Source organism: Sarcophilus harrisii, chromosome 2 (assembly GCF_902635505.1).
Source record: "Sarcophilus harrisii chromosome 2, mSarHar1.11, whole genome shotgun sequence".
NCBI classification, from domain to species: Eukaryota; Metazoa; Chordata; class Mammalia; order Dasyuromorphia; family Dasyuridae; genus Sarcophilus; species Sarcophilus harrisii.
In genome coordinates, this window is record NC_045427.1 from 492,648,460 (window position 1) to 492,660,491 (window position 12,032).

A 12,032-nucleotide genomic window follows, 5' to 3' on the forward strand; every position below is an offset into this window, starting at 1 on the left:
CACATCACAGCTGCACAGCCAGAAGACTCAAGAACCTACCTTTATATAAATGAGTATACACTACTCTTTGGAAATATGTAGCCTGTGTACAAGCCCTTCAGATGAGGCTCCAATTTCATTCTCTTATATTAAGCATAAATAACACTGTTGGGGCTTTTTCAAATTTGTTTCCCTTTTAACGGGGAAAAATAGCAACATCATAAGACTCCTAAAGTGTTATGAAAATTTGTCTTTTTAAAAGTTATTAAAATTTTAATGTTTAGTTCCAAATTCTTTCCCTCTCTCCATCCTTCTCCCACCCATTGAGGAGTCAAGAAAATATGATATCCATTATACAAATAAAGTCATGCAAAACATTACTACAACATTAGCTATTAAAAAAACCAAGAAAAATAAAATGAAAAAAAATTTTCAATCTACACTCAGTTCATCAGTTCCCTCTCTAGAGGTAGATAGTATTTTTCATCACAAGTCCTTTGGAACTGTCATGGACCATTGTATTAATCAGACTATGTTTCTGTGTTTGACATGATCTTTTCACTTGCAAACATCCAAGTTGGGCAGGGGGTTAGGGAGGCTTTGGGTCACTCACATGTTCTCCATGTTTGGCCTCCAGAGGGTGATGTTGCAAAGCTTAAATCAGGCTCTTTTGAAAATGAAGCACAATAACATGCCTCCCCGTTACTTTCAGCCCTGGTGCCCACAGTTCCTCAAGGCACTTAGGACTGAGAGAACTCTTGAAGGACTGTCAGCCTAAGGGGCTCAGCAGCTAGAAAGTAAGCAGACTCATTGAGGGACAGCCTGCTCCTGGAAACTCATTGGAAGGACTTTCTCCTCCAAATCTCAGAAGTGATTTTTAGTCCCACTGACCCACCTATCCCAAAGGAAAAAGGAACTCCAGATTCATCCTAAATAAGAGCTATGATCCTTGTGTCTATTCTCATCTTTGTGATGATCTTCCTACTGGGTGAGTAAAATTTCATTCCATTCATATCCATTGTTCTTAGAACAATTCTTCTTAGAAACATTTTCTTCTGAATGTAGTGATATTCATTTTTTTTTTAAATAGGAACAACAGAAGCACAGTCAGTGACTCAGCCTGAAGATTCAGTCTTTGTCTCTGAAGGGTCCTCAGTGGAGCTGAATTGTACTTATTCCTATTCTGGGAGCCCTTTGCTTTTCTGGTATGTGTGGTATCCCAACCAAGGTCCTCAAGTCCTCCTGAGACACACTTCAGAGGAAAGCAACAATGGCTTTCAGGCTAAAATCAACAAGGCTGAAAGCTCCTACCATCTGAAGAAACGCCATGTCCAAGAGAAAGACTCAGCTATGTACTTCTGTGTTCTGACAGACACAGTGAGAGGGCCCACAAGGGGAGCTGAACAAAAATCTTCAAAGACAGTCTTTAAAATGTTCTTCTAGAGGTTTTTTCCTGCCTTACATGGGGCAATTCTGGTCCCAAAGAAGATCAGTCATAGTCATGGAGTTTAGAGCTAGGCAGCATTTTTGAGATGATCTAGTCCAAAGTTTCCATTAAAAGACCAAGAAAATGAAGCAAAGTTGTTAACTGAAAAGTAAAAGTTTGGTTGTTGCAAAGGGTGAATATAGGATTCATGCCTTAGCCAGATACAGAGAACTTTCTAGTTTTTCACAAATATTGTTTAAATATATATTATAGTAGAGACAAATTCTACACATTTAATATACCCACAGTATACACTTGATATTAGCAATGAAAAGCTGAGAGTTACTGTCAGGACAGATCTTAAAACCAGCAGTAAAGTGCCAGTCCAGAGATTTCTTTTTGTAATTTATTCCTTCTTTTTTTTTAGGATTTCATTGACCCTGGGTATGTGCAAAAATTCAGAATAGCCTGATGGAAAGCACACTAGAAGACATGGTTGCTAAAGCTGACTTTGTCACTTAAAACACTTGCTATGCAAAAAACTTCATCTTCTCTGTTATGTCATTGGGTTTAATAATATGTAATGTGTGCTTGGATTATATGACCAACAAGATCATTTTCTCTGATCCTTGTTACATTTCAAGCCTTTCCAAAATAGATTTTTCACAGGAGACAAAGCAATTTCAGATGTTTCCATTATCTAGGGCACCTATAAGCCTAATAGAGCAACAATTCAATAAACTAACAACAGAGTTGTCTAATCCTTAAACCTCAATGATTACACTGAGTATCTCATACTCCACTGCCCACCATCATCTATCATAGTATGATTTAAGATATGGTACTAATGAACCTCTTTCACTTACATTTTTATTAGTTCCTTTGATATTCTTGGTTTTTTGTTCTTTAAATTAATTTTGTTATTTTTCTAGATCAGTAAAATAATTTTTTGATAATTTAATTGGTATGGCTAGATTATGTTTCAAAGAGCAAAGGACCTCAAGATGCAATCCAAGAAGAAATTTCCTACACATCTGAGCCTAAAATTTAATTTAAAAATGAAAATTCACTTTAAAGAGGCATTTGGAAAATTCCTTAAAAATATCCCTGAAAAATTGTCTTTTAACAGCCCAAATGACAGAAAGATAAAAAAATACAGGACAACAACAATGTAATAATAGAGAGATTATCAAGAGATTCTTTAAAAGTAAATAAGGAGAAAAGAGTTAACAAAGATAAATCTAAAGGACTAAAATGTCATGATCTAAATCTTACAACAAAATGGAAAGGAAATTTTTTACTTGACTACTTCAGTGACAGGGAAGAAAAAGAAAGGAAATTAAATAATCTCATAAGAAATAAAGGCAAAGGAGAAACAATAATTCAAGATCTCAACCTTTGTTATAAAGCAGAAGTCATAAAAATTATAAGGCATTGGCTAAAAATTATAGAAGATGATTAATGAAATTGATTTCACAAAGCAGAATCAGAAAAAAATGGAACTCATTTAGTTTTCAATATATCAGAAAAACATAAAATATTTAGGAAAGAACTCGCTAGATAAGAATGCAGGGAAAACAAGAAAAAAAGTTTGCCAGAAATTAGGCTGAAACCAGCACATTACTCCATATTACATAGTATACTCTAATATTAAATATCATTCTTATGTGAGGACCAGATAGATACTTCACAAGTATGGGTAGGGCATATGTTTTTAACCAAACATATAACAAACAGTACTTTTTAAACACAAGAGGGAAATTGCAAAAGATAAAGTTAGTAAATATGATTACATGAAACTGAAATGCTTTTGCAGAAACAAAATTAATGCACCTATGATAAGAAGTGAATCAGTTAAACAGGGAGAAAAGTCTTTGATTCAAATTTCTCTAAGGATTTAGAATCCAAATATATGAATGATTAACATATACACATACATACATATATATTTACACACATGCATCCTTATATGCATATAAATGTGTGTATGTGTATGCATGTGCATATGTGTGTATCACTAAATGACATTTCCTCTAACATTGGTTAGAGAATTTGAACAGTCTTTGAAAGAAGAAATGCCCACTCTTAGCAACAATTTGAAAAAATGCTCCAACTCACTATTAATATGAAAAAGTCAAGTCTAAGCAATCCTTAGACATAACTTTATATTTCTAAATTGGAATAGTCAGGGTTGGAAGGCTTGTGGAAAGATTAAGCACACTAATGAATTATTGGTAAAGTTGTGAACCAATAAAACCATTTTGGAAATTAATTTGAAAATTTTAAAATAAATTGACCAAAATGTCAATATCCTTTGGCCCAGATATTTCACTACTAAGCCAAGGGAGGCCATTGATAAGAAAACCATTCTCATATGCATCAAAATATTTATAGCACCATTTTGTGTGATAGCAAAGAACTGGAAACAAAGTAATTGCTAATCAGTTGGGAATGGCTAAACAAATTTTGGTCTATGAATATAATGAAATGGTACTATGCTGTAAGAAATGATGAGTATGACGAATACCAAGAACCATGGAAAACCTTATAGAACTGATGTAGAGTGAATTAAGTAGAAACAAAAAAAAAATGATACACATAATTACTACAAAAATAGAAATTTAACCCCCCCCACAAAAATAAATGTTGCAAAATTACAAAGAATAAGAAAAACCTAAAAGAAGAGATTTAAGAAGATACCCCTATCTTGTGGTGTATCACATCTGACTTTTCCCCAATTACATATAAAAACAATTTTAAACTTCATTTTAAAAAAATGAGTTCCAAATTTTCTCTCCCCTTTCCTCCCTTCCCCTTTCCTGAAAGAGTAAGCAATTTGATATAGATTATGCATGTTCAATTACACAAAACATACTATATTAGTCATGTTGTGAAAGAAGGCACAGACCTGAAAGAAAAAAAAATTCCAAAAAACACAGAAAGTGAAAACAGTATATTTGGATCTGCATTTATACTCTATCAGTTCTTTTTTTGAAGGTGGATAGCATTTTTTATTATATATTAGCTGTGAAACTCTGAGAAAGTTACTTAACCTGTGTTTAGTTCAGTTTCATCATCTGTAAAATGGGGATAATAATAGTATCTATTTTCCAGGGTTGTTTCAGAAATCAAATGTAAAGTGCTGAGCACAGTGCCTAACGCATGGAAAAGCTATAAAAATAAATGCTAGCTATTATTGCTTTCATTATTATTATATCTTGGTCAAGTCATTCAGCCCCTCTTCGATGTCTTCATTTGCAAAATGCTGTTCCCTTTCATCTTTAAATCTATGAAGCTCTTCTGAGTTACACGAACAGAAATCCTACTTTTATATGGAGAAACAAATTTTTATCCTAAGCTTGGTGTTCCATTTCTCTCTCACTGATTCCCTTCTGTATTGATTTAAGTTAGCCAACCCAGGGACTTCCTTATTTTGGAGTATGGCTTATTAGATTAACTGTGACTGCACACTGTCTAATATCTTTTATTAGACCCAGAAAAAGGGTTTTTCCCCCTGAGGCAATTGGGATTAAGTGACTTGCCCAGGGTCACACAGCTAGGAAGTGTCAAATTTGAACTCAGGTCCTGACTTCAGGTCTTGTGCTCTATCCACTGCACCACCTAGTTGCCCCCAGATAAAATCTTCTTCAGGAGGCAGTAAACTGGATTGAAAAAAATAGGCCTCATTCTTAAGGGAGAGAATCTTAGTTAATCCAGCTTGTGATGTTTACTGCTTGTATAACCTTGAATTTCCTCGAAACTGAGTTTCCTCATTTGTAAGATGAAAATTATGAACTAAATGGCTCTTAACATTCCTTCTAGGTCTAGATCTTGCTATCTTGTTAAATATTTATATCTTAGGAACCTGCCTGCAAATCTCCTCAACAATCATCCTTTTTTTTTTTTTTTTTTTTTTTTACAGAAATACTACAGAAATAAATATGCATTATTTTTTCTTATTTGAGAATCTTTTGGCAGAAATTATGTAATTATTCATTTTTGCTCTTACCTAGTAGGACTGAGAAGAAAAATCTTTGAAGTCAAAACAGTAACTTTCCTTTTCCAGGACAAGCTTGTATGGGGAAGGGAATTGATTACTTCTGGATTTTAGGGATATGTTGGGAAGTAGTTGCCTCTTTTTAATTGTTTTTTTTCATTTTCAAAGAGGCCCATTTCTAATATCAGTGAGAGCACATCGAATCAACACAGTTGTAATAGGAGATATACAGAACTTTTATATTCTCTTGATTTGACTTTTTAATATTTGACTTAATGATTTGACTTTTTATATTCTCTTTAATTTGACTTTTCTAATGTCCTTTTATTCTGAGACTTTAGATCTTATAATTATGCAGAATGTTAGTAAGTTCCATAATTTTAAATAATGATTGAAAATAATATGTAAATATTCTTCAACAAAATTGAACTAAGACATCTCATTGTGTTACAAGTTTAAATCCTACCTTTACCCTTTTTTACCACTCTGCAGTCTTTGCAAATACCACTCATATTTTTCTCCTGGATAGTAATTCTTTTTTTTTTTTTTTAATTTAATAGCCTTTTATTTACAGGTTATATGTATGGGTAACTTTACAGCATTGACAATTGCCAAACCTCTTGTTCCAATTTTTCCCCTCTTACCCCCCACCCCCTCCCCCAGATGGCAGGATGACCAGTAGATGTTAAACATATTAAAATATAAATTAGATACACAATAAGTATTCATGACCAAACCATTATTTTGCTGTAAAAACAAAATCAGACTCTGAAGTATTGTACAATTAGCTTGTGAAGGAAATCAAAAATGCAGGTGGGCATAAATATGGGGATTGGGAATTCAATGTAATGGTTTTTAGTCATCTCCCAGAATTCTTTCTCTGGGCGTAGCTGGTTCAGTTCATTACTGCTCCATTGGAAATGATTTGGTTGATCTCATTGCTGAGGATGGCCAGATCCATCAGAACTGGTCTGGATAGTAATTCTTATAAATTTTCATGACATTGTTTTCATCTTATCTAACTCATCCTTCTCAATCTCCATGGGATTTTTATCTAACTCATATCCACTGAGAATGGATGCTTTTCTACCCTCCTCGCCCACCAAGGATCTTTTTGTTCCCAAATCTCTTTTCCTTTTATACAATCTCATTTGATGACCTCCTTAACCAGCATAGGTTTAATTATTATCTGCAAGTAGTTAATTAATAGTTGTATATATCCAGCCCTGCTCTTTCATCTGATATGTAGTTCTTCATCACCAACTGCTTTTTGAACATCTTGAATTGGATATTCTGTAGGCATCTCAAACTTAACATGTTCCAAAGAGGACTTATATCTTTCCCCTCAATGTGCTTTGAAACTTATCTATCCCAAATACTATTCATAGTCATTTTAATCATCTCTTTGTAAAACCTCAATGCCATTTTTGGACTTTTCTCTTATACTCATTCTATATATCCAATCTATTATCAGATAGATTTGGAACAAATATGTATCTTTGAAATATTTCTTATACATGCCAACTCTCTCCATTCATAAAGTAGTAAGTTGGTGTAGGTCTTCATCATTGTACTGTTTCAATAGCCTGTTATTTGGTGTTCATATCTTAAATCTCTCCTTATGCTAATCCATCCTGTACTCTCTGCTAAAACACTTTTTCTAAAACATAAACTTGATTATATCACTTCTCTACTCAAGAAATTGCAGTGGCTCCCTATTGCCTCCATAATAAAATTTAAAATTCTCTGTGTGGTGTTTAAAGCTATTTACATTCTGATTCTTTCCTATCTTTCCAGTCTTTTTAATTTTTACTCCTTTTCAAATTCTTTCAGCATCCAGTAATATTGTCCTTTTTGTTCTTGGCACACAATACTCCATCTGCCTATACCACACTTTTTCACTGGCTTCTTCTCATTCTCGGATTGCTTTTCTTCTTCAATCTGACCTTCTGGCTTCATGATGCAGTCCAAATCCCAACTTCTGAAAGATAAAATTCTTTTTTTCCTCCAAATCTTTCTTGCCTCTCTCTACCTGTTATTGCCTTCCCTCTGAGACTACCTTTAATTTCCCCTGTATATCTTGTATGAATATACATTTTTGCACATTATTTCCCCAACAGAATACACATTTCTTGAGGGTAGGACCATGTATATGCTTTTCATTCAGAATAATATATTTAGAACTGAAGGAGCTTCTGGAAGCTATTTATTCTCAAATCCCTCATTTTATAAATAAAAATATTAAGATAGTTAAATGACTTTTTCAAGATCAGAGAAATGGTGTGTATTAGAGGCAGGACTTTTACAAAGATTTTTCTGATTCTGTGGGTGGTTTTTGCCTCTCTGGGCTTTATTAACCTTTAAAAAAGGAAATCTGAGGTGATAAATGAATAAACAAGGAAAAAAATAGAAATATTTATAATTTGTCCAAAGTTTCTCAGAGAGTGCACTGAAAAGGCAGAAGAAACCCCCATGACTTTTGCCATTGCTATCAAGAGTTTAGTTATTTTTTTTCCTAATATTTATAAAAATCCCAAGTCCCAAAGTCAAAGTAGTTTCCCTTTTGGATATACTGTGGCCTCAATTGCTTTTCCTTCCTTCCTTCCTTTCCTTCCTTCCTTCCTTCCTTCCCTCCTTCCCTCCTTCCTTCTCTCCCTCCCTCCCTCCTTCCTTCCCTCCCTCCCCTCCCCCTCCCCTCCCTCCCTCTCCCTTCCTTCCTTCCTTCCTTCCTTCCTTCCTTCCTTCCTTCCTTCCTCCCTCCCTCCCTCCCTCTTTTCCTTCCTTCTTCCTTCCTTCCTTCCTTCCTTCCTTCCTTCCTTCCTTCCCTTCCTTCCTTCCTTCCTTCCTTCCTTCCTTCCTTCTTCTCTTCTTTCCTTCTCTTTCTTCCTTCCATCTTCTCTTCCTCCCTCCCTCCCCTCCTCTCTGTTTCCTTTCCTTTCTTTTTTCCTCCCCTCCCCTCCCCTCTCCTCTTCTCCTCTCCTCTCCTTTCCCTTTTCCTTTCTCTTCTCCCCTTCCCTCTTCTCCCCTGCCCTCCTTTCCTTTCCCCTCCCCCCCTTCCCTTCTCCTCTCCTCTCCTTTCCTTTCCTTTCTTCTTTTTCTTTCTTCTCATTTCTGTAGTTGGCCAGAAGATGGCAGAATATCCACTTCATGAGCAAACTCAAATGAATGGTTAAATTTGAATAGATTGGATGGGCGTACCCATGCTACATGTAGTCTTTGTCTCCTATTGGCTCAGTAACTCATCTAAAAGTTTGTTGCATCATTTTAAGCAAAAAGAAGAATGATCAATTCAAAAAGATTTGACTATTTCTTTTAATACAGAGTCCCTAAGGTACTGCCTCAAATTTTGGACTCCCTGAGGAAGAATGGAGACCTACTGGAGGATCTCATTAATGATCCTGGGGCTTCAACTCCACTGTGAGCTGGGAGAAAGGGATGGGGAGGGAATGGGTTAAGAGGCCTTGTAAGAATAGGAAGATCTAGAGGACACTTCCCAAAAATGAAGAGGAAAAAAGGGTTAGATTATTTGTTGGAGCTATGAAATTCTAATATGTTATATGTTTGTGTTTCTTTTTTTGAGTCTGTTATCCTCTTTCCAAGCAGGGGTGAGAAGCCAAGAGCAGGTGTCTCAAAGTCCTCAGTCCTTGACTGTTCAGGAGGGAAAGCGTGTCAGCATGAACTGCACTTACAAAAACAGTGCCTTTGACTACTTCCTTTGGTATAAGCAGGATCCTGGGAAAGGGCCAGAATTACTAATGAACATTCGTTTAAGTATGCACAAAAAAGAAAGCAGAAGAATGATAATCCTACTCAACAAAAATGACCAACATTTCTCCCTGCACATTACTGATGTCCAGCTTGCAGACTCTGGAAACTACTTTTGTGCAGCAAGCGCACAGTGCTCTCTAGGTACCTGTAGCCTGTGCAGAAACCCTCCAGGTGGGGTTCCTGTCTCACTCCTTAACTTCAAGCACAGACTATAAAACTGAGAATTCAAATACTTTGATAGATGACTCATGGAGGATTCTCATTGGAACCTGTAGCCTGTGTAGAAATCTTGCATGTAAAATAACAGTTTGGTCATGTATACTTATTGTGTATCTAATTTATATTTTAATATATTTAACATCTACTGGTCATCCTGCCATATGGGGGAGGGGGTGGGGGAAAAGAGGGGAAAAATTGGAACAAGAGGTTTCACAATTGTTAATGCTGTAAAGTTACTCATACATATAACCTGTAAATAAAAGGCTATTAAATAAAAAAAAGAGAATAATCAAAAAAAAAAAAACAAACAAAAAAAATAAATAAATCTGCAAAAAAAAAAAAAAAAGAAATCTTGCATGTGAGATTCTGTCATTTCTTGATATCCATTACAGACACTATAGATGATGATTTTTAAAAAATTCCTTTCTCTCTGCAAAGAGGATAATGGTGGAGGTAGAACAGCAACCACAATAATATAGGACCTCAAAAGTATTAAGAGAAACTCAGTTTTAAAAAAAAAATTCTTAAAAATATTATTAGTCGCACATTTTCTCCCTTCTTCTACCTTTATTCATTAAGAAGGCAAGAAATAAGATACCTTTTATAATATGAAGTATAAAAATATATTTCCACATTAGTGATGCTGTGCAAAAAGTGAAAAAATAAATTTCAATCTTCATTCAGTGTTCATCAGTTCTCTTTCTGGAGCTGAATAACATTTTGCTTTATGAGTATTGGGGACTGTTTTGAATCATTACCTTAATCAGAGTAGTTAAGTTTTTCACAATTGACTATTGTCACTTCATTATATACAAGGTTCTCCTGGTTTTGTACACTGAATTTTGTATATAATGATTTTTCTGTAACTATCCCCTTCATCATTTCTTAAAGCACAATAATGTCTCATTATAATCATGTAACAACACTTGTTCAGTTATTCTTCTGTTGATGGACATTTTTTTAGATTCCAATTTCTTAGAACTACAGAAAGATCTGCCATAAATATTTGTGTACACATGGGTCCTTTTCTTTTTCCTTTTATTTCTATCTAGTACTGATATTTCTTAGTTAAATGATACACACAGTTCTCCAGAGTAGTTTGACTAGTTCACAGTTCCACTATCAGCAAATTAGCATACTTATTCTCTCACATCCCCTCCAGCATTTGTCATTTTCCTTTTTTTGTCATTTTAGTCCATCTGATAGTTGTAAGTATCTCAGAGTTGTTTTAATTTGCCTTTTTAATAAATTAGTGATTAAGAGCATTTTTTTAAATGTCTCTGCTCTCTTCAATTTCTTCTTCTGAAAAATCCTGTTCATTTTGACCTTTTATCAATTGGAGAATAATTTATTTTTATAAATTCAGCTCAGGTCCCTTTATATTTGGGATATGAAACTTAATCAGAGAAACTTGTTATGAAAAAATTCCCCCAATTTCTTGTTTTCCTTTTAATTTTGTCTTTAATAGTTTTGTTTGTATAATTTTTTTAAATTTAATGCCCTCAAAATTATTCATTTTACAGTTTTATGGTCCTCTCTATCTCTTGTTTGGTTTTAAACTCTTCCCTTTCCATAGATCTGACAGATATTTTTTCCATTCTTTCTTAATTTGCTTGTAATATCATCCTTTATGTCTAAATTATGTACCCAGTTTGAACTTATTTTGGTATAAAATGAGATATTGATCTATCCTAGTTTCTGATGGTTTATTTCCCAGTTTTCCCAGTAGTTTTTTTTTTTAATCAAATAGTGAATCTTAACCCCAAGAGCTTGGATTTGGGGATTTATTAAACAGTAAGTTACTGTGCTAATTTTTTTTCTGTATATTATGTTTTATTGCCACATAATTAGACAAAAATCTGTCTAATTGTTCTACCTTCCATCTTTAATGAACATTCCCCCTTTTTCCTTTTTAGATAGTGGTAGTTTGGATTTCTTCTTTATTTGAAGTGAAATTCATTTATAATTTATCTATTTTATTATTGTTTCTCTCCCTCCCCCATTAAAACCAGATGGCATATTCTGAGCCAAGCATTAGCACAACACTCTCCTGGAATTTCTTTTTAACTAAGTGCTTCATTCCGTATCATCTCTAGCTATGGGGCAATCCAGGTCACACTGATGCTACTAATGCTGTTGTAACAGCCTGCCTCCTCCAATGTCTACAGCTCATGTCATGTCTACCCTGATCCTAGATACCCCAACCTTACAGACATGTCTTTCTGTCCTCATAAGATTTCCTAGTCTGATGAAAAAAAAAGTATGGCTTAAAAAAAATCAATTTCCTCTATTTTTATTTATTTTCTTTTTAAAGTATTATTTATTTTCAGCATTCTTTATTTTTTAAATTATCCAAATTCTCTTCCTCTCTCTTACTCCTTCCCCCCACTCAAAGATTTTTTCTTATGAAAACTGTCAGTTTATGTCCTTTGATTATTTATCAATTTGACAAGAGTTTTTTATACACTTGAGAAATGAAGCCTTTTTATATTACTTTATTTTCTGTGATATATTTTAACAGCCTTCCTGATTATTTCTTTTAATTAGGTCTATTTTTGTTTTTGCTTTGTTTGAGATCATTATTGTTATCTCTTCCTTTCTTACTTCTGATGAAGTACAATAGATTCCTCTCCAGTGCTTTGT

The 12,032-nt window shown here is 34.3% G+C and overlaps 1 gene segment (V, D, J or C); it reads left to right on the forward strand.

Moving 5' to 3' along the window:
• Positions 1 to 707: 707 nt before the first annotated feature.
• Positions 708 to 1,422, forward strand: LOC116421015. The segment is given in 2 exon segments: positions 708 to 967; positions 1,070 to 1,422. Coding segments are annotated over 2 exon segments (399 nt in total).
• The last annotated feature ends 10,610 nt before the right edge of the window (positions 1,423 to 12,032 follow it).